This window comes from Pleurodeles waltl, chromosome 1_1 (genome assembly GCF_031143425.1).
Source record: "Pleurodeles waltl isolate 20211129_DDA chromosome 1_1, aPleWal1.hap1.20221129, whole genome shotgun sequence".
NCBI classification, from domain to species: Eukaryota; Metazoa; Chordata; class Amphibia; order Caudata; family Salamandridae; genus Pleurodeles; species Pleurodeles waltl.
This window is the reverse complement of record NC_090436.1, coordinates 940,000,241-940,026,970: the sequence shown is the minus strand read 5'-3', so window position 1 is coordinate 940,026,970 and position 26,730 is coordinate 940,000,241. Positions and strand designations below refer to the sequence as shown.

Here is a 26,730-nt window from a genome sequence, read left to right as displayed (position 1 = left end):
AAAGGTACCCAAAAGATTTTTGCACTTCCTGTGGCAGATCCTTTGCCATCTCCTTAGCCGAGTCCATTAGGGCATGGATGTATCTGCCTAGCACACAGGTGGAATTGGTAGCTTTTAGGGCCATGCTGCAAGAGGAGAAAAATTTCTTTGAGGATTGCTCCATCCTCTTGGATTCTCTGTCTGTCGGAACACCAGGGAATGTACCGGGGGCAGACTTTGCAGAACATGATGCCTGAACCACCAAACTCTCCGGAGTCGGGTGACGAGATAGAAAAACTGGATCTCCTGGGGCACTTCTATGCCTTCTCGCCACTGCCCTGTTCACAGCAGGAGATGTCACCGGCTTTTTCCATAGGTCTATAATAGGCTCAGTCAAAGCCTCATTAAAAGGCAACAAAGGGTCAGCACTGGAGGAAGATGGATGAAGAACCTCTGTGAGCAGGTTAGTCTTAACTTCTGCCGTGGACAAAGGCAAATCCAGGTAGTCAGCTGCCTTCCTCACCACAGCATGGAAGGAGGCGGCCTCCCCAGTAAACTCCCCCGGAGAAGCAATGTCCCACTCCGGGGAAGTATCCAAACCACTTGCTGTGGCAAGTCCCTGGAAATCATCAGAAGGTTCTATCTCATCTTTCTCAAGCCTTCTGTACTCCTCTTCCTCCAGAAGCTTCAACGCCTTCCTTCGAGATCTTAAATGCGTCTCCAGAGCCGGCGTCGACAAGGACTCCATCGACGCCGATGATCTCAGACCCCGAACCGGTTCAGGAAGGCTCCCAGATTCAACCGACGCCGGAGCCGGCCCGAAGTCGGCAGATGACCTCCTCGACGCCGAATGAACAGAAGGAGATGGAGCCGGTCTGGATGAGGCCATCAATGACGCTGGATGGCGCGGAGAAGGAGTCGGATGAGAAGCCGACGGATCCATGGTCCCAGGAGAAGGACTCCTGCCAGGGGAAACCCCCGGCGCCGGACCACCAGGCTCTGTAGGGCAGAAGGGCATGAATGGAGCAGCCCTGTACGACGCCGGCGAGCCCAAATTGAATGCCAATGGCCCCGTGGGACCCGCCGGTGCGCCAGCATGGGCCATGGATTGAAAAACAGCATACATCGCATTCAAAAATGCGGCCGGATTCGTCCCTGGAGTCGGGAAAGCCAGGTATTGCTGTGTAGATGTCTGGGGAACATCAGGATCCCTCTGCGCCGGCGAGAAGCGAGGACTACCTTGAGTGACCTCATAGACTGAAGGCGCCGGTGACAACCCCGGACTCTCCGGCTGAGGCATGACCGTAGGACTCATCTCCCACGTCCTCTGGCGCCGTGACTAACGAGATCTCGACCTCGAACGACTCCTTGATCGGCTCCGCTCCGAACGGCGCCGAGAGTCATGATGATGCCGCTTCTTATGTTTTTTGGGAGAAGCATGGGAAGAAACCTTCTTGTGTTCCTTCTTCTTTGCCTTGGCCAAGAAGAGCTTCGCTTCAGAGCTTTCGGATTCCTGCTCTGGCACGAAGAACAACCTTCCACATCATGTTCGGAGCTTAAACACCAAATACAGTCCGAATGGGAGTCGGTCACTGACATCCGACCCCCGCATTCCCTACACGGCTTAAAACCGGACTTCTTCGGAGGCGACATTGTAACTTCAAGATATCGCTACAGTTATCAACGGGCCAGGTAGAAAAAACCATTGGCATCGAAGCACGGAAAAAGGAAAAACTGACGTTAGTACGCCGACGAGGACCTCTTATTGGCACGTTGACGTCAGACGGAGTCACGCGGAGCCGTGCCATTATGACGTCCTCGTCGACGTAGACAGCTAGGAAGAAGACTTTCCGTCGGATGCTGGCGCAAGGATCGAATTTATAAGGTGAGGACTCCACAGGTAGTTGTATCCATCAGAATGTCCCAGCTTATCTGCAAAACGTACTTTTTAAGCAGGACAGTGTTGCTTCAATGCTTTTTTAAAAGAGGCATTATAGGAATTGAGTAATCTATCTGTTTACTGCAGCAGCAACATTTAATTCCAGCCAGAAGAAAGTTGGAAGGTGCACAATGCAAGATGGTTGGTAGGGAATTTGCCTGCCCACCCATAAGGTCAACTACCGCTAATGACCTGTACCAGCCGGGCAGCCCATCAAGGGGACAGATCCAAAGTTTTGCCCTGCTAGCCAGGCTACCTTTTGTGAGAGCCCTGGGCTCAGCTCCTTCCCAATGTGGAAATTGTCAATGGTAAATGCAGACAACCTAAGAATTAAGAGTACATGTTTGACCCGCTGTGTCTCTGGGGTGTTAAGACCTATCAGAAACCCAGGGAAAAGTAACAATCTCACTGCAGCACCAAAAAGAGTGAAAAAGTATCAGCAGTTGCACTCAAAATATTGGTTGTAATACAATGACCATAGTGTGCTGGCACAGGCCAGTGAGCCACAAGACTGGATATAATGAAGTTGTGAAAGTTGAACTCTATGACCATCACCGCATGGTACATTACTTAAAGCAAGAGAGAGAACTGAAGGAACTGAATCATTGAGATGTTGTTCCCTCTCTCTCCACCACGCCTTCATTTTCCCTGTTCTGTCCCATTCCATTTCATTGATAAAATAAAGTACTAAACAAAATGTAGTTATATAAATTAATAAAAGTCTTAAGCAAGCATCTTGAGGGGCTTCCAAACAATATCAATACAACTTTTTGAAGCACAGATTAGACCCCAAGATGCAAATGAGAACTTCACAATTAAAACCACTTATAGCCAACTAATAATGCATTCTTCAATACCACTTTCAAAATTGTATAAACAGAACAATTTCTTTGAAGTTAAAGTCAAAACGAATCAGCCATACATATGTGGGCAAATCAATTTACATATGTGTGCAAATCAGTTAAATAGTGGAAGCCCCTGCAGACAAGGGCTTGCAGTACAATGCAGTTCTACAAAATAGTAATTATAGTTAGGTGAATCTATTATTACTGAATGAAGCATCTGTAGAGGAATGGTTAGAGAAAATTTTTGAAGCCGTCCTACAAGGGGCCACACTAGTATTCCTGAGAGGGATACAATGCTTGTAACTACTACGTGGGTCTTCCTGGGATGTGATTGGATATTAAATGGAGACAAGCTTCCTTCAACTGAGAATACTCAGTCATAAGAGAAACACATTTTCTAGCAACATTGGAATCAGTACTGCATGAGCATTTCTCTATACCTGGTCCCTATGTGGCTATCTTCTTATAAAACTCATTGACTCATCTGACATCAAGGATGGTCTCCATTACTGTAGTTTAGTACGGCCTAGGAAAAGCCAGTTTTCAAGGTTTAGTCCAAGGGGTGAGTAAAATGTTTTACACCACCTTATCTTAATTTAAGTAAGTACAATATCCAGTGAAAGAAAAACTTGGTGCCAAAGGTGAATTAAAGACAACTATGAGTTTCGAATTGGAAGCTTGGGAAAGGGGTTTATTTTAGGCCTTTATGAACATTGAAACTAAATAGTAGGTCCATGTCGAGATCCTTATGCAATATTACAGTCAACCACAGTCTTTCAAGTACTTTCTAAATAGATTTCCAGAGAGTAAACAGGCTAGTTTGTCTTCCTATTTAATGGAATCATTTGGAAGAAATCCTCAGGTAACTTTGGGGTAGTGTGGCAAATCCTTCCAGAGAAAAGGAGCAGTCACTCTCACCATGCAATATTAGGGTTCTGCTTGCTGTTTCTCCACTTTCTCAAGCTTATGTGGGTTGGAGCTTAGTGTTTCTTGTAGAAACTCTGCTTTTTTTCCCTGTTGTAAGGATAAGGCAAATATGGGGTTGTCTCTTGTGTTTCCTTTGCTTTGCTATAGGCTGTTTATTTCCATCTTCCCACACCGAGCCCCATTTATAAGCAGGTTCTACCCCTCTCTCCTCACAACCTGGCAATATGGTGTTCTCACTGGATGAAAATATGCCAACGTCAGGTGTGTGTTCTTCCTATTCTGACTTTTTCCAGATATTCAGTGCTAGGCTTGTCGGCCTCATGGTCGTTTTCCACAAAAAGCTTTGCCTCACTCCTCCATTTTTGCTCATCTCATTTTTGTTGACCTTAGGACTCTGCACCTTACTACTAATAACCAGTGCTAAAGGGTGTATGTTTACTCTCCAAAAACATGACAACATTGACTTATACCCGATTGGCACACTTAATTCACTTGTAAGTCCCTAGTAAAGTGGAACTACATTACCCAGGGCCTGTGAATTAAATGTTACTAGTGAGCCTGCAGCACTGCTTGTGCCACCCACTTAAGTAGCCTTTTTCACATGCCCAGGTCTGCTATTGCAGCGTGTGTGTGCCATTTTAAACTGGCATTCCAACCGTTTGCCTGGCCTAAACCTTCCTATTAATTTAGTGCATGTAAGTCACCCCTTGGTTAGGCTCTAAACAGCCCACTTGGCAGGGTGCAGTGTATTTAAAAAGTGGGACATGTTCTTTTAAGTTTCATGTGTTCTGGTAGTAAAACACTCTTAATTTTGCTTTTCACCACTGCAAGGCATACCCCTCCCATAGAGTTATCTTATTATTATATTTAATAAGTGATATCTTTCAATTGGGAGCAAGAATCAATGTCTAATTTGGTGTCTAAAGAATTGTAATTTAAAACCCTTTTTAATGGTTAAGTAGAATTTTAAGTTTTTAAGTCCCATTTCTTAAAATGCCACTTTTAGAAAGGTGGTATTTTCTTGCCCCAACCATTTTGTGCCTGCATCGAGGGTCACTTGACCAAGTCTAAATATCAGATGGTATTGTTCCCAGACAGTGGGACAAAGGGGGAATAGGTGCTGGCAGGATGGCCACAATGGCACATCACAAAGACTCTGCCTGTGCACGCTCACAAAAGGTAAGACAGTCTTTTGTGCCCCCTAGACAAGCTGGGGTCAGGGCAGGGAGGCAGAAAATTCCAAACACCTCTGAGGTGGAAACTCTCAGAACCTTCTCCTATTTCCAAGTTGGCATCAGGTATAAATATTGGACTCTCAGGCACAACTCTTCAGTATACATCTACACCTGTGGAGGACTCAGTAGGACTGCTGTGCTGCTCTGTTACAAAAAGGACTGTTACTCTGTTGCCCTGCTGCCTGAGTGAAAAGGACTGAACCTGTATCTTGAACCCAGGACCACAAGAGTGACTCCAAGGGCTAGTTGGTTTGCCTCCTGATCAGTACCTCAGGGACAGCAAAGGCTACAACCACCTTGAACCCAACACCTGGACTCTGCCTGCTGTGAGTCTTGACTGCCCCCCCCCAGTCTGCCACCCCAGGCTTGGACTCTCAGAAGTGGGCCTGAACCTACTCTGCCAGCCCAATTGTGCTTTTTGGTCAGAACCAACGCAACAGTTTTCTTTGCAGCTCTGCAACGGAACCACTGCTGTGTGATGCATCCCTGGCACAGGACACTGCATTGAAACTCATAGATTCTCGGAAACACAGCTGTGCTATGCATCCATCCTCGATGCAGGACTTCACATCCCAAGCCCCTGTTGACTGCATCCTCGATGACAACGCAAAACATTGAACCGCAGCACCTCAGAACCGTAAAATCATAACACAAGACTCTGCATCACAAATCCCTTGTCAATGGCATCCTGTCCAAAAACACTGGATCTTGCATCACAGTCTCACAGCTTTATAGAACCGCCACTGCGCGACGCATCCTCAACAGAGAATATTGCAACGCTCTGCAATCAGGATTTAAGGTACTCTGTTTAGCAGGCCTAACTTGGTCCCTGCATCTGGCTCGGGCTCCATTGTGGTCGACCTGAACATATGTCTTTGTCCTGGTCCTTTGCGTGGCACTTTGTGCTTTTAGGAAATATTTTTACATAAATGTTTAAAATTGCTAATGTCCTATTCAACCCATTGGATTGTTATGTTGCTTTGGTATCAAATAATTTTGTACTCTTTTTCTACATTGGTGTGGGATTTATCTTGTGTTGTGTTCTCACTTTATTACTGCTTAAAGTGCTTGATACATACTTCACATATTGCCTCCAAGTTAAGCCTAACTGATTTTGTACCATGCTACAAGAGGGATTAGCACAGGTTAATGTGGAGTTTGCTTGTGACTTCATCCTGACAGGAATTGTGATAAATGCTTAAGTAGGGTGTCATCCCCCTTAACCTGTAACCCGATTTACTACAGTTAGTCTTCATATTTCACCCTGTGATGGCTTCCTTCCAAACCAAATAGAGTCACTGGCCACTCAAAATAGTCAACCACAAGTGTTCTATCTCTTCTAGATGGAGGCAAGGTGGTGCCAAAATATTCTGCGGTGACTTCATTGTGTTCCTTCAGCTGAAAAGTAGCTGTCTGGAACTTCCTGTCTCAGAGAGAGTAAAAGGAGTTTCCCTTATTTTTGCATTCTGTTTTTGCACAGAGATTAATATTTCCCCGACAACAAACTGGACTATTGTTATTAAAAATGCTCCCTAATCTCTGTGGCTTGTGTGTGTCCACCAGAATGCTCAAGACAAAGTAAACATTTTTTGGGTATACCACTTCCCACCATTCATGCAAGTGAAACTATACTTTCCAAGAGGTTCTGAATACAGCCCTGATGTTTTTAGGTACATAATATTCACTTTTGTCTTATAAAAATAATGCTGTATTAAAAGTGCACTTTTAGTAACACGGATAGAGTCTCTGTCACGCTTATGACAGATAACATGTCCTACAAAGTCTAAATATCGACCTTTGTATTTAAAGATGTGTCTGGCAAGTCTGGACTTGCCAATTTTGTGGTCTTGCCCTGATTTAAGTAAACATTAATTAACAACTCATGGAAAAGAAAACATTTAACAGCTTTCTCCTTTACTCGCCTACTGCTCCTATTGGAGAAAAAAAATTGGACCTATTCCAATATGGTATTGAGCATACCAAATAGCAACATTAACTCACATAGGTTTACTTGGGTGCATTATATCCAAGTTCACTAGTAATAAGGCAGACAAATTATATGTCACGTCTATAATGTAGTACCCAGCTTCCAAATTATGAATCAGGCACAAAATCATAACAGATGGAAAATCATAACGCGGGATGACTTCAATTTTGATTTAATGCACATTTTTCAGAACTACTGTGAATAAAATTGCAAATAGTATGCGGGCACATCACAAAGTGTTATCACCACAAAAAGAGTACACTCACTATGGGGGTAGCTTCTGGATAGCCTGGATACCCTAAATTTCAGAGTCTTGTATGGGCGTACATCTGAAGATTACCCAAGTAATTATGCTCCTGTTTCATATAGTAGAATGGCTGTATTAGATTACATATTACTGCCAATACCAATCTGGAAACAATCCGGAATTGATGGTCCACAACAGCAAAGAAAGTATCAATTTTCCATTGGTTATTTATCTTAATTGTGCTGAATGTAAAGGACATCCTCTGCAGACAACTGGAGACAGCCTCAAAATGGTCCACTTACGAAGAATAAAATGGTTCATCAAAATAGTTGCCCGATTATGGCACTGGAAATAGTCTGAGTCTGGGGTTTTTCGATGTGAAAAACTCAGCTTAACAGCAAGTGCAAGACTGAGAGTCCAGTACTGGTACTTAATGATTTTTAAACAAACACAATCTGGCTCCAGCTCCAAATGTAATTTCTAGCTGTTACATCTCTTTACAAAGAGCACTTAGTTACAAAGTCCACGGGAAGGGGTACATCAAGATGCATGTAGTATTAAGACACTAAGCTTGGAGTCCAACCTGAGAAGAGTCATTGGCAAAAACAAGCATCTGCAATGTAATAGGTCTTGCATTTTCTTGAGTTATAGCTATTGGCGTTGTAAATGCATAAATTGACTTTTCTTGCCATATAAATTGGTCAACCCTGCCGCATAATTTGGTCCGCCCTTAAAATTTGCAAACTTTTAAACACTTGTCATTTTTTTTTAAAGATATCAGCATTTATTTTGCGGGCATTTTTCAAACTTAAATATGAAAAGTTTACACACACCCTACCACGAGCAAGTGCTTTGCTTTCCCATGGTAGGAGTGGGAAGGAAAGAAACCCATGTTCACTTAAGTTTAAAGAAGGCTTTAGAGGCAACCATGTACAAAAACCTGGTGTGTAGGGACAGAGCAGGCCAGAAGCCAGAAGACAGGCTCACAAATCTGATAACGTGTGTAGACATGCATAGCTTGAGGAATGGATATCGAGACCCGTCACATCGAAGATACTGAAGGCAGGAAATTCGATTTAAACACCATTTCAGTTTTATTTTGTTTCATGCAGATTAGACCGACACCCACCAATCAAATGAAAATAATTATCAACGGAGAACCAATGCACTTGGTCTCCACCATATAGCAAAGCAAGCTTTGGTGTGTACTGGAGCAAATAACAGAGCAAGCCAATGGGCAGAAAGGAAGATCAGGGCCCACCCATACAGTTTGTTCCATCCATCAATGTATTACATTTTACAGCCAATTATATGATGCAGTTTCGTGTTCTGCCACCGAGGGGAGCATGCTCTCACCAACTGCAAATAGGGGCGCTCTAGAGTTAAACTGAGTTGCAAAGGCAAAAAAAGAAGGGTGAAGACACGCAGAACTCAGCTCCTGCAGTTCAGCAGCACCTCATCGGAATTCCCCTCTGGAGGCGACAGATCTGCTTACAGGAGCATTTTCTTTATGGAAAAATGAAAGAGGTTTACAAATGTATGAAAGCCGCCAGGGAGTGCCACAGAGCAGACCCTTCTCATTTCAGCGAGGATGCACTAAAATACACAGAGAAAAAGCAACAACATGGGAAAGGTGGTGGGGACAGGCAGACACGAATAGGAAACAGGGGCAGGCAGGAGCTGCTGGGGGTCAGCACTGAGAGCCAATTTAAAACGCAATGGCAACCTGAGCATGACAGACACCTTCAAGCAGAGTCAGAGGCCAGTAGGCAGCAGTCCTTCTCAGCAAAGCAGTCCCGATGAGTCTTCTGGGCTGCCAGGCAGTACCTTTGACAGAGTCCAGGTTTAGATACAGAAGTGTCTGATTTGGTGGGGTCAGATATCCAGTATATATACACCCAAAAGTGCATTTGAAGTGGGGGAAACTTCACAGAGTGGTTTTGAAGTGCACAAGTTCCCCTTTCAGCCCTATCCTGTCTGCCAGGATCCCTATGTGGGGTTATCAGTCCTTTGTGTGAGGGCAGGCCTCTGGCCTTTGAAGTTTGAGAGCCCCTCCACACTTCCTGCCCAGGGAGACCCATTTAGTATGTAGATGTGACTGAGCGTCCTTTGTTTATGGCTCTCTGGGTGGAATGCACAAGTGGAGCTATCAACCAGCACAGACCAGTATGGATTGGAGACAGGCTGTAAGGCACAGAAAGCAGTAAGTGCAGTGAAATGCCCACTTTCTAAAAGTGGCATTTCTAAATAGTAATATTAAATCCAACTTCACCAGTAAGCAGGATTTTCTATTAGCATTCTGGCCATACTAAACATGTCCGGACTACTCCTTTTAGATCAGAATCTACCACTTAAATGTATATAGGGCGGTTCTAATGCAGGCCTATGAGAGGAGTAGGCCTCACAGAAGTGGAAAATGAATTTGTGAGTTTTCCCCTACCAGGACATGTAAGACACATAAGTACATGTCCTGCCTTTAACTTACATAGCACCCTGCACTAGGGGTTACCTAGGGCCTACCTTAGGGGTGACTTATATGTAGAAAAAGGCAGGTTTAAGGCTTGGCAAGTCCTTTTTTTAATGCCAAGTTGAAGTAGCAGTGAAACTGCACACACAGGCCTTGCAATGGCAGGCCTGAGACATGGTTAAGGGGCTACGTAAGTGGATGGCAGAACCAGTGATGCAGGCATACTAGTAGCATTTAATTTACAGGCCCTGGCCCTTTAATAGGGTCCCACAAGTACTTTAAATATGCCAATTCGGTAGGAACCAATGTAACCATGTTTAGGTGAGAGAGCACATGTACTTTAGCACTGGTCAGCAGTGGTAAAGTGTGCAGAGTCCTGAAACCAGTAAAAACAGGGCGAGAAAAATGGAGGGAGGCAGGCAAAAAGTTGGAGGATGACCACCTTAAAGCTGTCATATCTAACATGTGTCCCCCCTACCCCCAGCTGAAATTGAGGAGAGCTACCCAACCCCTTGGGAGCACTCATCACTAAGGTGGAAGAATCTGGAGAGACCATCAGCACTGCCGTGGTCAGTCCCCAGGCGATGCACCACTGTAAAGTCCATTCCCTGCAGGGAGATGGACCACCTCAAGATTTCAGGATTTTCGCCCCTCATCTGCATGAGCCATCTGAGAGGCCATGGTCAGTCTAAACCCGGAAGTGAGTACCAAACAGGTATGGTCTCAGCTTCTTTAGTGCCCAGACAACAGCAAATGCTTCTCTTTCAATGGCACTCCACCTCCGTTCCAATGGAAGAAACCTCCTGCTAATGAAGGCTACCTGTTTGTCTAGGCCCTCCTAATTCAGCTGTACTAAGAGTGCCCCTATGCCATGCTCTGAAGCAACTGCCTGCACTATAAATTCCTTGGAGTAATCAGGGGCTCTGAGCACAAGTGCAGTGCACATGGCTTCCTTGAGGGACTCAAAGGCCTTCTGGCAAGCCTCGGTCCAATTCACCAATCTGGGCTTCTTCTTAGAAGTCAGCTCAGTTAATGGGGCAACCATGGTACCATAACCCTTAGTAAATCTCCTGTAGTAGCCAGTGAGGCCTCTCACTTCAGTTTGGTTGGCGGCACAGAAAGTCTCTTTACCAGCCAGGACGTTGTTAACCAACCGTTGGAAGGTAGCAGGGGCATTCTTCAAGCCAAAGGGAATCACCCGGAATAGGTCATTCTCTCAGGGATTCAGAAGGCTGACCTTTTTCCCTCTCGGTCAAGGCGATCTGTCAGTACCAGGATGTCAAATCAAAGCTACTGAGGAATTTGGTGGTGCCTAGCCTGTCAATGAGCTCATCAGTTCTGGGGATGTGGTGTGCGTCAGTCTTAGTGATGGAACTGGGGACTCAGTAGTCCACACAGAAATGAAGTTCTGGTTTGGTGCCAGGTGGGGCAGCCTTAGGTACAAATATCACGTGGCTGGACCAGGGAATGTTAGAAGTTTCAATCATCCCTAAAGCTAGCATCTTGGCAACTTCCTCCTTGATATTGGCTCTCACCCTATCTGACAACCAGCAAATTTTGTTCTTCACAGGAGGACTATCTCCAGTGTCAATGTCATGGGCACACAGATGTGCGAGTCCAGCGGTGGGGAGAGCAATGAGGCAAACTGTCCTAGCAACTGATAGCAGTCACCGCTCTGCCCTAGGGTCAGAGAGTCCGAGAGGTTGACACCCTCCACCGACCCATCACTTTCCTGTGCAGAGAGGAGGTCAGGGAGACGTTCACTTTCCTCCTCCACGCCCTCATCTGTCACAAGGAATATACTGACTTCAGACCTCGGAAAGTGAGGCTTGAGTCTGTTTACATGGAGCACCCTTAGCGGGTTTCTAGGGGTCTGGAAGTCCATTAAGTAAGTGGCTTCCCCCTTACACTCCTTTATTTCGTATGGGCTAGTCCAGTGATCTTGGAGAGCTCTGGGTTCTACTGGTTCAATGACCCATACTTTGTCGCCAGGTTGAAACTCTATCAGAGTGGCCTTCTGGTCATACCAGCGTTTCATTACCTCTTGACTGGCCTCAAGGTTGCTTTTGCCCTTTTCCCAGCAGCGGAGCATCTGGTTGCAGAGGGCCAACATGTAGCTGACCACATCCCGGAGGGGGCGGAAGTCCAGGGGTGGGGGGGTCGAATTGCATGGGAGTTTTCTCCCACCCCTCCCTGACACTGCTTAGAGGTCCCCTAACAGGTTAGTCAGAGAGAGATTCAAAGGGATGAACCCTCCCCCTTTCTGGGGAACTTCTCTGTAATCAAAGAGACATTGCAAGAGGACATCCCACTAATGCCTCATATCCTCAGGTGGGCCTGCAATCATGTTCTTCAAGGTTTTGTTGAATCTCTCAACTAGACCATTGGATTGAGCGTGACAGACCATTGGATTGTGGTGGAACTTTTAAGTTACACCAAATGCATTCCACATAGATTTCATGTATGCAGACATGAAGTTAGTGCCTCTGTCGGACACATCTCCTTGGGGAACACCACACGAGTAAAGATCCCCATCAAAGGTTTGGTCACAACTGATGCAGTCACCATCCTCAGAGGGATTGCCTCTGGGTACCGTGTGGCGTGGTCCACTAAGACCAGGATGAACCTATTTCCTAAGGCTGTCTTGGGATCCAATGGACCAATGACCTCAATGCCCACCCTTTCAAAGGGGGTGCAAACGACGGGAAGTGGGGTCAGGGGAGGCCTCAGCCTTTTCCATGACTTCTCACCGGCTTGGCAGGTGGGACAGGACCTGGAGAATATATCTGAGGTTTTCTCCATTCGGTGCCAACAGAATTGGGCAACAAGCCTGAAAAAGGTCTTGTCTTGCCCTAATAGTCCTGCCAGGGGTATATCATGAACCAAAACTAGTAGGAAGGCCCGGTAACACAGGGGGACCACCAGCACACATGCTCTCTCAGTACCTGGAGCCTTAGACTCACTATATAGGAGATAATTTTCCCAGTAAATCAGGTGATCCCAGAGGCTTCGCCAGCTGCATGGGCTGAGGCCTGTTGCCTCATACCCTCATGAGACACTCTCTCTGCACTTTGCAGAATTCCTCCCTAGTGGGCACACCCTCAACCTGCCAACCAGCAAGCTCAGGTAGGTCAACTAGGGTGGCAATGTCCTCCCCGGTTGAATCAGGGGCCTTCTCCTCAGGGACGCAGTCAACTTCCACCGTGGGAACGTATGTGACCGGTTTCCCACGTCCCTTGCCCCTCTCCTTGGCAGGTCTCTGGGCCATTCTTCCAGGCTCCAGACGCCCTTGACTCCTCACCTGGGCAGCCATGGACCCTGTGGTCATACAGGCCCCCTCAGGCAATCCCATCATCTCCAAGAGAGACCTGAGCTCTACCTCCCTCCAGGTAGTGTGCTGAAGGTCATTGCCTATCAGACAATCTACAGGCATGGCAGGGCTCACAGCTACTTTCAGAGTACCCGAGACCCCCCCCCCCACTCAAAGGGAACCAGAGCCACCAGTAGATGCTCACAATTGTCAGCGACTATGACTTGGTGGAATGTGTTCGGTATGACCTGCTCTGCTGACACAAGCTACCCTTGACAGTAGTCATGCTGGCTCCTGTGTCACGCAGAGCCTCCACACATAGCCCATTCATGGTGACACACTGCCTAAACTTAAAAGTATTTGCAGGTATGTGGGCTTTTGACACCATATCTGCATCCCTCAGGGACACCTGGGAACACTGTCTGTTCCCCAAAGCTATCTGGGACTACCTCCTCCCCAAGCGCTACACTAGCCAACCCAGGTGTCTTCCCACCAGTGGGGAGGCTGTGTCCTCTTTGGATATTTGGAGTCGCCCTTGGAGTGACCATAGCTGGAGCACTCTGCACATTTGGGAATCCACCTCCCTGTCTTGTGATCAAAGAACCCTTTCTTTTTAGGATCAGACTGGGACTGGTTACACAACTCCCTTGGGGATTGTTTTGGGGACCTTTAGAGAACTCCTTATTTTTAAGTCCCCCCCACACCATCTTTCTTCAGTTGGGAACTCTGACCACCTTTGTGGGAGCCCCCGCCAGATATCTTTTTGGACACTCTAGTGCTAGCCCAGAGGTCCGACTCCTCAGCAAGCTTCCCGGGATTAGTCAGCTTACTGTGAACTAGGTGCTGGCACAACTCTACAAAACAAATACTGAGCATGTGCTCTATCAGGATTAAATTGTACAATCCAAGATAATCACTGACTTTGCTACCCCGCACCAAGCAATTCAGTGCCTTACTGGAGTAATCAATGAAATCTACCCAGGATCAGATGGGGAGCTTGTTACTGTCTCTGAATCTTTGGACTGACCCCTGAGAAGTATTGCCAAATTTGGCAATCAAAATGGCTTTCATGGGTCTGTACTTGTTCTGGTCCCCAAATTCTAGTGTCAGAAGTGTGTCCATTTGTTTCCACAGACCTGCCCCCGCGCTCTTCAGGAAACCCAGGTGCCCTCAGTGCAACTTCATAAGCAGAAAACCACTTGTCAATGTTATCTCTCACCACATAACTGGGCACCAAATCCATGGGTATATAAACCTTCTTGCCTCCTGCAGGTCCTGCATGTATTCTGCCACCATCACTGCTGGACTCAGACTGCCTAGCCTTGAGATCCAGCTCTTCTAGACTCAGTTCATGAACCAGAAATAATGTATTTTCTGCCAAAGCGCTCTCAGTCTTTCTCTCATCTGCCTCCATTTTTAATCTTGCCAACTGCAGCCTGAAATATCGCTCCTCTCTCCTTTCCTCTGCGGTCAGGCTGTGACTTGAGACACTGCTCCCTGGTCACGCAGGGGGCACAAATCCAGGAGTGTCATCCCCCACTGCTGTTGGAAGCTCCTCAGGAAAGCCATTCTCTTGCCCTCAACTCATCATTCCCTTGGGTTCGGGACTCTGCCCGGACCTCAGCACCTTTTGAAACTCTCCCCTCTTGGAAGCTCCACGGGCCGGTACCCCCATATTTTTGCAAAAGCCCTTCAGTTGAGAGACTGTGTAGTCCTCCAGCTTAGCCAGGTCAAACTCCTCAGTTCCACTTGTGGACCCAGCCAGAGACATAATGTTTAGGATTGGTTAAAAATGTAAATCAAGGAAAGCTCGCAAAAGAAGAAAAACAAATATCAAAATGACCTTTAACTGTGGGTAGGTAGTGTACACATAGCTATTGCATGGCACTGCACAAACACAAGTCCTATCCTCACCAATGTTAGAAAATTGGGCTCTAGTTGGCAGAGGTATACACCCTTGTCCAAGTAGGTACCACAGTCCAAGTCAGGGTAAGTCACAACACAATCCACATTTCCCTGTGCTCTGATAGGCAGGCAAGCTTAACTTACAAGGCATTGTGTAAATTATTTATGAAATAACTCATACAGTAACAGTGAAAACACCACAAAAAATATTTCACACCAGTTTAGAAAAATAGATCATCTTTATCTGAATGAAATAAAATCAAAACAAAAACAAATCCAATACACACAAGTCAAGATATCACTTTTTAAAGGTTTAAAAGTCCTTAAGAATCAGTGATTGTATCCTCTTAACACACAGTAGCTGGGATGCGTCAAAAATAACAATGCACGGGGCTGCAGAGGAGGAGATGCATTGAAAAATAAGATGCTGTTCCAGATTGTTCAGCACAGACCAGACGATGCATCGTTTCTTTCCAAGCTGCAAGGTGATGCGTCAATTTCCAGGAGCACAGCCTTGGTTCCTCACTGCGATGAATGAATATTTTGAGCCCAGGGAGGATGCGCTGGTATGAAGGAGCAGGTGCTGTGTGGATCCAGTAGGTGATATGCTGAATTTTTTGCCACGCAGCTGGCTCTGCGTCGATTTCTGCAGGCGTTGCATAAATTTTCAGGCGCACTGTGATTTTCTTCTCTGGGGTAAAGTCTATGTGGCCCAGAGACTTCAGAACAGGAGGCAAGCTCAATCCAAGCCCTTGGAGAGCACTTGTGGGGAAGGCAGAGACCTTCAATCAGAGTCAGAGGCCAGCAGGCAGCAGGGCAGCAGGGCAGCAGTCCTTCTCAGCAAAGCAGTCCAGATGAGTCCTCTGGGCACCCAAACAGGCCCTCTGAGAGAGTCCAAGTGTAGATCCAGAAGCGTCTGATTTGGTGGGGTAAGATATCCAGTATAAATACAAACCATTTTTATTTCAAACTCTTTGAAGGGACACATGCTGCACCACTGTGCAAGAAAGACAATGTCTCCCTCGGCTTGGATTACAAGACCCATGCAAGGCTCCTTCTGAAAGACTTTGAGCCTTTATTGAAAGCTAAGAACCTTCTTCCATTTTATAAGACGGGGTTTCCTGCCAACTGCGGTGTGAAAGATTACATTCTGGCTGTTTTGCTACTTGTTTATCACTATATCCACGTTCTCTGGGAAAAGACATATTATTAGCTTCACAGGTCACAACATAGCTTTTGACAGAGACAACAGGGCACTGCCATGGAGAAAGTTGCAACAGTGCAGAGCTCATAAGGGGAGAGCGGCGGCAGCGCATGGGTACATTTAATAATTAATAAATAAAAACGTACCTCCTCCGTAGCCGCCATGCCGCTCCTCTGCCCTCGTCGCTCCAGGCTGCAGGCACAGGCTCCCACCCTGCCCTGTGGCCAATTCTGATGCTGCTCAAAGCAGCATTAGGATTGACTGGGAGCACCCAGCCCGAGCACTCCCAGGCAGACTGGGAGCCTGTGTAGGCTCTCTCCAGTGCGGCAACACAGTGCCGGGCTGGAGAGAACCTATTGCACATGTGTGTTTGGCCAGCCTGAGACGGCCAGCCAAACACACATGCACTCCCCTCAAAGTGCTTGTTACCCCCAATGCCCGCCCCCTTTGAAGAAAACTATAATAAACACAGTTTATTTTCGGTTTCTTGAAAAGGTTTTGCAGCTGCTGGTGGTCCTCTGCCCAATGGAGGAGCCGCCGCTGCTGGTAGTCAATTATCATAAACTGCCTGAATGACCTGACAGTTAAGCTTGGAAAGGGGTCAGGGCTTCTATCCGAATTCTGGTAAACAGGTTTTGAAATAGGGGTGCGCCCCTGAATTTTAGCCTCTCTACTGCTGATTTAATAGAGGTCCCAAATAAGGATAAGGTATTCCCATTCAACTTGGGACACCACCAAATCCAAGTTTTCGAGAAAGAAGATGATACTGCGGTGCTGGACTGCACAAGTCTCACTCTGTAAGGATCCCTGGTTTACCTAGAGGAATACAAATCAAATACTAAGCTTATTGTTGACAGCAAGAAAAGAAACATTATGATTTTTGATAAAAAGACAAAAACTGGATGGCAGGTGGAGAATACAAAATGAAATCCTGATTAACGTAAAAATTTATAATTAAAGGGTTGTATGATTAAACTATGTTGCTTCCTCAAGACATTAACTGTCTGAACTCAAAACCCAGAGTTCGACTTTGATATTCACTATTGGTATGTATGAATCTCCCTCATTCAACTACCCTCCCCAAACAAGGATCATAACAATGAACTACTTGTCCTAATTGTTACATGACCTATAAGCATTTTCTGTAGACTTAATACCCGAGTGTGCAGGGCCCAGTACGAAATTTGTTAGACAGGTCTTTCACTAATTAAACTCAACTAGCCGTGCTCAGTTGCCATTGTATTTCAATCTGCTTAGGTGAGATTTAGTGAATAAAGCCACTTATTTCAACATACTAAATGCGGTCAATGACTCACTACCTTTATAAAAAGGTACACATTTGGGATACATTGCACAGAATAGTGGTGGCATTGGATATCCCTCGTTTATCAAATTTAAATAATGTAATAAGCAGTTTCAAAGTCACTGAAGCCCAAAGTAGAGCAATTGTATTATGAGATTTTAGAATATAGCTGTAAATCAATTACTAATAAAATCCAGATTGCTGGATTATAACAATTTTGGAAATGAAGATGCAATCTATATCATACAAAGTAAGGTGGGGGCTGATGGGGAATCAACTGGGTCTGCTAGAAGACAAAGAATAATATGTTTGTGATTTCTATCCCTACCACTGAGAATCTTTAAGAAGACAATCAAATATTTAAGGTTTGAAAAGACTGCCGTAAATCTGCAATGTCTTCAACACATATCCTACGTGTTTGTAAATCATTAAAAAACAAAATAGGATATAGCTAAATCCTAGGTTTATAAAGCCTAGTATTCAAATCTATCAAGATGCAATGGATTTGTGTCTGAATTGGGATGACACAAGTGTTTTAGCTACGGTAGCGAAAATCTCAGAAGTTATTAGAAAGTTTGATGGCATTAAATAATACTAATAGCAAAGGAGATAACATAAGATTTTATGTAACATGGAAAGTATTGTGCTCATTTTGTGTGAATTACATCTGTTTTGGAATGACTGAAACTAACTACTGACTATTTTACTTTCCCTACAGACCTATATAGATTTCCAACACGAAACAGTGTCATCCAACATTTGCACCAGATTGCACCAAATAAGTAAAAATCGTTTTTGTTTTAGAATAAAAGACATAATTCAACATGGAATTACTATGTTTTTTTTAATGAGATTGCATAAAAGACCGGGAAAGTGCTATTCAACATAAGAAATAAGTCAATTTCATAGCACAAACAGACTCCAATATCATCTTAAGTGTCTTAAAGAACAGAGACTGCCTAATCAACAAGCATTTATAAAGCAATAGGTCTCACATTTGCTTGAGTTAGAGCTATTGGTGTTGTACATTCATAACTTGACTTCTCTTGCCACATAAATTGGTCAACCCTGCCTCATGATTTGGTCTTTTCTGCCACATAATTCCTGTGGCCCTGCATATGACTAAAGCACTTCCACTTACCTTCTTCCTCTTTCTGCAGCTAAAAATGAAAATGTTGCCATTTAGCATCCAAATTTAAATCTGCCATGCTAATTCAATTGGAATATCACTTTCACCACCCCACCATCAGAGTTGCTGGCTGGCTCACACTAGTCCTCCCCCTCCCCCCAAAAAAAAACATTGACAGCTATGGAGGAGTAACAAGAGAAATAAACTAGAAGGGTCACCCAAACATGTCAAGAGCGCTCAAACATTCATAGTGTAACAAGGATGTTAAGTTGGCCTGAATCATGGTCATGATTGCAATAAGGAGAGATTAATAAAACATATACAATTATCATGTAAACCCAATAAAATCCTTTATCAGAAATAAACTTTTGGAATTAGACTGAAAGGCTCAGAACAGCCCCTAGAGGGCACCGCAATTAATACAGCATTTGTAAGAAACATGGTCATGTAACCATATAGTTAGCCCCTAAAGGGTATAACCTGATGAAAAGAAAGTGTCAAAAAGTAATGCAGTATAACCATATTCTTAATCCCTATAGGTCATAACACATTACATATTTTTAGGGCTAGCAGGCCTACTACAATGAAATAACAAACAAGAACTTTAAAACACAAACTACTCCTAGCTGTAAAACAAAAGTTACAACCATGAGAGCGCTTAAAAAGACACTGAATGGTGGGAGAGGTTAATATTTTGAGGTCCCCACTAACCTAGTGTGGGGACCCAGAGGTGATGTGGGCAGAGAGAGCGCATTGTGGTGAACGTTGTGAAGGTGGTCTTATTGTTCTAGGACCACCACAGGCTCAGTTATGAACAAAAATATTTTGTAAGAAGCATTTTGGGGCAAGTTTCCATGCAGCAAATATTGTACTATGTTGATATGTTGACTGTAATGCTAAGAACAGCCCTGAGAGGACACCACAATGAAAATAGCATTTGTAAGAAACATGGTCATGTAAGCATATAGTTAGCCCCTAGAGGGCAAAACCAAGTAAAGAGAAAATGGCAGAAAGTAATGCAGTGTAAGCATATATTTAGCTCCTAGAGGGTGTAGCGCCTTTAGACATTTTCTGAGCTAACAAGCCTACTGCAATGATATTACAAGCAAGGCCCTAAAACACAAAAGTTCCAGCCATGAGAGAGCTTAGAAAGACGCAATGACGGGAGGGGTTATTATTTTGGGGTCCCCACTAAATACGTTTGTGGGGCCCAGAGATGACGTAGACAGAAAGAGCACGTTATTGTGAATGTTTTAGGTGGTTGTCCCATTGTCCTAGAACCACCACACTTATGAGCAAAAACGTTTTATAAAAGTAATGGCCTGCAAAGCATTATGTGGCGAGTTTACTGAGTGCAATGAATATTGTAGGATCGGCCGCTTTGAGGATTTCTGTGTTTTTTAAGTAATCATTTATCAATTACAAATGTTTTTGTGAAAGCTATGGAGCGTGATGGGGAGAGCCAAAAGAAATTACTCTGATTAGGTAACAGTGTGAACAATGTAGAGTTTGCGCTGTGAGCGCCATGGAGCATGAAGGGGAGAGGCAAAAGAAAAAAATAGTTTGCCCACTCTGAAGCATATTGCCAATCGTGAAATAATCCATGTAACAGGGTCAGTCTGCAAGGCGGTAACAAAACCACCACCAGGAATGACAAACGTAAGGCATTCACCAATGACATCAAGGGATTTTTGAATGGCAAGCCCACAAACAATTGAACGTGATTGGTGTGAGATGGGCTTGGTTAAAAGCCCACAGAATACCTACAATGGGTAAAAAGCGCTTACGAGGTCGAGCTCAAAAGTGCGGGACTAATTAAGAGAAGGAAGGGCGTTGGGGATTGTGGGGGAATGGGGAGATAAACAGCAAGGTTTTGAGTTCCTTACATAAACTACTGATATTTGATGAGCAGTATTTCTTGTTCCAGCCAGCTTTGCCATTCTTAAAGAGGCTTAAATCAAAATAGCTTTCCTAAGCATTCTGTGGCAGTGCCAGGGGACCGTGTCTGTTTAAGACAAGATGTAAATAGGAATCTGAACATACAGCTTTACACAGATCGTTAAAGTCATTTATACATTTCTAATTTAAAAATTTACCTTCAAAGCACAAAAAATGCAGGCATCGCCAAGACAGACGTGCCCTGTCAGACCTCGCAAGCTTCGACGAAAGATTTCCAGCTGCCACAGGACCTGCAAGTAAACATTATCAAAATTACAACTCGCCGACAACGTTCCAGCATAACAACAACATATTATTTTAAATCAATAAGGTAAATATACGGGTCTACAGAAAATCTGAGATGACGATTCAAGCTCAAAGTTCTATGCACAAATCTGGACCCCACATCTTGCATTCATGGTGCAACATTTTCATTTCGTTTTTTAGAACGGTTATGTGAAAAAAAAAAGTCCCTGGCGCTGAGTGATAGACCAAGCCACGTTTAGAAAGCTAAAATTCATAAAATGAGATATATATTTCCAAACGAAAGGTTCAAATGGTGCTGGAGCAGATGTGTATGAGTACTTTATTCCGACTCTTATAAATATGTTTTTATTAGAGATTACTCTTTCAGAGCTTAGGGATGTCTTTCAGATTACCAACAATTTGGTATATCCACCACACTTTAGAGAATAAGTAATGGGATAGGCAACATCAGAGAGAGTAGCAGCTACCATGGCCAAAGAAAAATATATTTTGTACAGCTAGGATGTTGAAACTCCCATAGGGGCGGCTAATGCACCACTTAAAACCAACCAGGTGTTACCTTTGTAGCCTATTGACTTAGGCAATATTTTTTTTTCCGAACAACAAACGAAAAGGAAAAAGACATGGTGACCCTAAGACTTCAAGTGGCAGGGCCATTCACTAGGGATGTTTACTTACATGATGGGGTGTGTGTGTGTGTGTGTGTGTGTGTTTACACATGCACCACCATTAATGTGCACCTACTGATATAAGTGGGCACCATTGCATTTATTTAGCAATCCAAAATAGATTCCTCTTGGAAAGAAAAAATAATAATAATTTAATTAGTGCAAAATCGCTTTTCTGAAAGCGGAGCGGCCTGGCAGCAAATGGGAGCTGATGGGCCCTCCAAAAAAATATTAAAATGTACTTTAAGGAATGTGACAGGTAAGGCCGAAACAGAGGAGAGGGATGGGGGATGGTGAGAAAACCAGAAGTGGGCAGCAGGGAGGAATGGATGCGCTTTGGGGGATAGTGGAATTAAATACAATAAAATATTGGATATCCACAGTGGTGGAGAAGGGAGCAAAACTGAGCACATGCAGAGAGGAAGCAACTAAATGGGGATACACAGGGAAACAGGGAGACAGAGAGAGGGAGAGAGCGCACATGGGAGTGTGAGGGAAGGAAACTGGGGGAGTAAGCACCACATTAGGGAAAGTGCTGGAAAAACACAAGCGATTGTGTAATGGTTAATAAAAACAAAATCAAAAAAACATGAGCTACCTAAATGTGAGTAGTGGAATTATACAAGTCAGCCACTCAAAAGGATAGTAACAAGCACTGGCAAAGCCAATAAATGTCACCTCTGTAAAATCTATTGGTTTTGTCAATTTTCTTATAGATGTTACAGTCCATTCTTAAAGTTAAAGCAAGGGACAGCGAAGAGTGGAGCAGGACAGACTGCAATGAAGCAGGAAGGGGTGGGAGGGACAGAGACAATCACCGAAACAAAACTTGTATGCCTGCATGAAAAATGGGCTAAAGAGGTGGAAGGGTGGTTGCGCCAAAAAGTTGAGTGGGTTAATAAGAAGCAGTGGGGAGGGGGAAGCACCAAAAAGTAAAATATGAAGGGGGGTGGTCGCACCGAAAAGTTAAAAGGAGTACCTGCAGCAGGCTGTGACCAGTGGAAGGACACTGGCCTTCGGAACAAGTACTTTATCCAAGATTCATGGACAAAGACTCAACTCAAAGCCTAGGAGGAAGATGGAGCCCAGGAGGAACTGCTGACCAACAGGAAGACTGGAATGGAGAGTGACGTGCGAGCCAACCAATGGTAAGTATAGGCAAGTAATGGGCAGGGGCCAAGCCCCATTTAAGATTGTTTTTTTTTCTTCTATTATTTACAAAAGATTTCCCGCACATCGCAGGCACTGTGTTTCTTTGGCGGCTATGCTGCTTTGGGGGCAAACACAAGCAAACGAAGACAAGGCAGAGTAAGAAGGAAACAAATGAGTGACAATAAAGCCAAACAATGGGCCTCCTTTAAGCGCTCTGATATGGTCTTCCAAAGGTCATTCAGAAACAGACAGCTAAAAGCTATCTGAAGGTGAAACCTCATAAGTCTCACAGCCTTTAAGAGCTATACTCTAAATAGACTAATCGCTCGGCACACACTCACAAATTTCACAGCGTCAACTTATAGCAACAAACAATGGCTTCTGATGCTCGGGTTGCTTCAATAGTCACAAACCAGCACTAAATAGCCACAGTCTTCAAGCTGATTTCAAGTTATGCTGCAGTTCATCTAGGGCTACAAGGTTACCCCTTATTGGCTGAACAATATATTTTCAGTCCTAGGCATTTATTTAAAATAAACAGTGAACTTCAGTTGTCATCTTCCTTTGAAACAATTTAACCATGTGCACGTTAACAATGATTTATAAAAGAATGCTTAGGACTGAAACTCTTGAGCCATGTTGACATGAGTCTGATCCAGCAAACCTTACTTTTTGGTATCACCAGTGCTCGAATGATATTTATTTATTTTTACTGCATTTATTCAGTATAACATGCAAAACTATGTATTACGTAGTCAAAGTAGTTCTATGTACATCGTTTTCCACATCTTCCATAACATGTAAAGGTAATCCTTTACTTACCATACGATACAGCAGTATATATGTGATCACAAGACACATAAGCAGGGGCACATTCATAATGTTAATACAAGCTACAATCCTCACATGGTGCGAGCAGCAGAATGATTCGTCTTCCATACATTTGCGGTATTCCAGTGTCTTCCCCGTTCAATTCGCCAGTTCTGCAACACTGGACACTGGCTCCGCAAAGGCAGCGAGCGAGGTGCCAGCGGCAACGTTGCAGCACATACTTCTGTCATTTCTTCACAAAACACCATGTCAATGAGCAAGCATTTAAAACCAAGCAAGGACTTCCCTTCCCACAGCACATCACTGCAATTCTGCGCCACCCCAGTTTCATAGCTATCACCACCAGTTTTCGTAAGTGTGGAGAGACGCGTGCTTTATAAACAAAGAGGGTGACCACATGAGTGATAGCTAATGTATTATCCATCATTTAACTCTGTTATTACTATTGACCAGAAGGTTTCAACCTTCGGGCAACTCCAGGCCATGTAGAAAAAAGAAAAATCTGCATCAAAGCTACAGAATTTATTGCAGGTTGAAATTCACGTCAAGCCATACTTAACCATCTCTACAGGGGTGTAGTATATGCTGTACAAGAACCTATAATATATCAATCTATAGTTACCATTAGGGGATACCTCTTTAGTCTGTCTACAACAGTGGAGCCATTGTTTGTCCATTATATTGACAACCAGGCTTGGGGCCCAGTGCTGCCTGGCACAGGTGTCCATCCCTCTCATCCCGTTCACCACAGAGTTATATAATCTAGTGACCAAATTGGTGGGTCAAGTGCTAGTTAGGAGGACACTCAAGGGTTCCCATTCAGAAGGCTCTTCTGGGAATGAGAAGAGGAGTTCTGCAACACATTCCATACAGTGTTGTACGTGGGTTCCTAGTATGGTATTAAAATGTCCCTAAATAATTGCCAATCATAAGACATTTATAAGTAGAGAACAAGTCACGCATTTGTCTCATATTTTTTTATGTAGGAGGGCGCACACCATGGTGTAGTTTGATGTATGCGTGTATAGGTAGTGGGATATGATCGCTGTGGATAAGTATCTTAACAGACTTCCACCCGAATCTGCCATATGGTGCCAGGACCATGCTGTGCATCGTGCTGTGTCAATTTCAGTTAGTGGTCTAGTCAAGTTTTGAAACAACACTGCTTGAACCAGCAACGGAGCAGCCATTTTTCACTCCAGATCATAAGCGCCCGTAGCTGGACAAAGAAAGCCCTTAAGTGACAGCAGGATATTCTAGAAAAGAAAAAAAAAGAAATACAGCAGCTTTGGAAGGACTGGCATTTTTACTACAGATATTATGTCCATTATTGTCAACGGCACTTTGATCTATCATTTTACATCAAAGGTCATGCTTATACATTTGTCATAGTCCCTGCAATGACAGTGGCGATGTCTCTATACTACATGATACCCAGGTACCTAACTGGATCAGTCTGCCACTGCAGTGGCAAATCTAAATTTGGTCAAGGGAACAATTATAGACCTTGTAAAAATGATTTTTATCCCTGACCGTCTACCAAAGCCAACAATCTCTTAAATCACTGGGTTTTTGTGTGGGGTTTTCGAAGTGTAGCAATATGTCGTTCATGTACAAGGACAGAAGCAAATCCCTCCTGCCCAGTCTGATTCCCCAGTCATGGTGATGTTTCCGCAAGAAGCATGCCAGTAGTTATATGAACAGGTCAAATAGGAGCAGGGGCACAGGCATCCCTTTTGTGTACCCTGCAGTTTGGAACAAATCTCGCATTAATACCAATTTTAGCCAAAGGATCAGTGCATAGACTTTTAATCCACTGCAACAAAGCTCACCCCCACCCCCATGCACTACAACACACCAGCAAGAAGGACCATTCCACAGAATTTAATACCATCTCGTCATCCAAAAAAAAAAAAAAACGTCACAAAAGTTTCTCTTTTTAGGTCAGGACAATGAACAGCATGCACAAATTACTCGCTGTGGACCTGCCTGGCAGGACCCAGTTTGAACCAGCCAGATCAAATCTAGCATCAATGCAAAAGTCTGTTAGCTAGTATCTTAAAGCGTATTTTGCATTTATGAAGGATGTGGGAAGGGAGGGATACGAGCTATAATGTTCTGGGGTTAACCAGGCTTTAGAAGCTTAATCACTATTGCATCACACATGGACTCCGAGAACCTGCCCTTCTGATATGCCTCCTCCTACACTTCTAATAGAACCAGAATAAATTCCTCTATGTAAGCTCCACAAAATTCCACCGGCAGACCATCACTCCCGGCACACTTCCATTTCTCATCTTCTTGATCATTCCCCAGATTTCTGTGCTCGTAATGGTTTGACAAAGGGAGGATCTATGGTCTAAGTCCAGCCAGGCCAGGGTGGGCTTGTCTAAGTATGCCTATACATATCCTGATGTCTCAGACATTCTAGAGTCGTAAAGCCAGTCATAATATTGTGCAAACACTGCTCATATCTTGGCGGAGTCATGAGTAGTCTCCCCATCAGCAGCGTGTATTTTCAGCACAGTATTAGCTGCCCAAATTTGTTTAATAAACGCAGCAAGCATATGTCCGGGCCGTTCCCCTTCTCTAAACCTTTTTGCTGCTGTGTATTTACTAAGAAAGTGAGCCTCACGGTCAGCTAGATTACAAATCTCTCCAATCTTAGTTTGTAGTTGTTCAAAATGTAGCAGGTTGTTAGACATCATACCGTCACTCTAGTGAGGTAATTTCAATTTCCAACCTCAACAGCTATCCAAGTAGAGACTCAAGGGCCATGCTTCTTTTGGCTATGCATTCCACTTGAACTATCGCCTTTAGGTTTCCTAAAGTGACATCATAGGCTCACTGACCCCTTATTTATAGTGAAATAGGACTGAGTGGCCTCTCAAATATCCTCCCTGATCACATGGCCCAGCAGATTAGATTGGTGTAAACACCAAATATGCTCTGGTTGCCACACACTTGGTATTTCCATTGTCAGCAACACTGAGAGTGTTCTAGTAAAGTGTGTTACTTTTTTGGCCAGTCTACTGTGTCTCCAGTGTCTAACCAGAAATCTATACTGGAGGAGGAATCATTGGGGGAGAGGAGTGGAAAGAGTAAACCTCCTCCAGTGGATGATCTTTCCTCCACCAATCTAAAATGCAGGAATGCAAAATTGTGTTAAGGAAGGAGTTTCTTGCTGTGCTGGGTCACCTAGCAAGTCCTTTCATGCTGTCTAAAGCGAGATCAAGGGCTAGGTTGTGCTCACCTCCCCACAGAATAATGTGAGTGCCAAGCAGCTGAGACTTTATTAAAAGCTGGGGGAGGATTGTACGAGGAGGGGGGTGGCTAGCCAGATCAGCAGATGGCCGCACACTAGCGACCCTCCAGCCATCACTAAACCAAATCCCCA

The 26,730-nt window shown here is 44.3% G+C and overlaps 1 protein-coding gene across 1 annotated transcript in view; it reads right to left on the bottom strand.

Moving 5' to 3' along the window:
- Positions 1 to 26,730, bottom strand: part of USP53 (ubiquitin specific peptidase 53) — a 255,961-nt gene that overhangs the window by 187,058 nt on the left and 42,173 nt on the right. Inside the window, exon 2 of the mRNA XM_069230167.1 lies at positions 20,574 to 20,666. Within this exon, the coding sequence (XP_069086268.1) occupies positions 20,574 to 20,666 (93 nt within the window). The remainder of the gene's footprint in view (positions 1 to 20,573; positions 20,667 to 26,730) is intronic.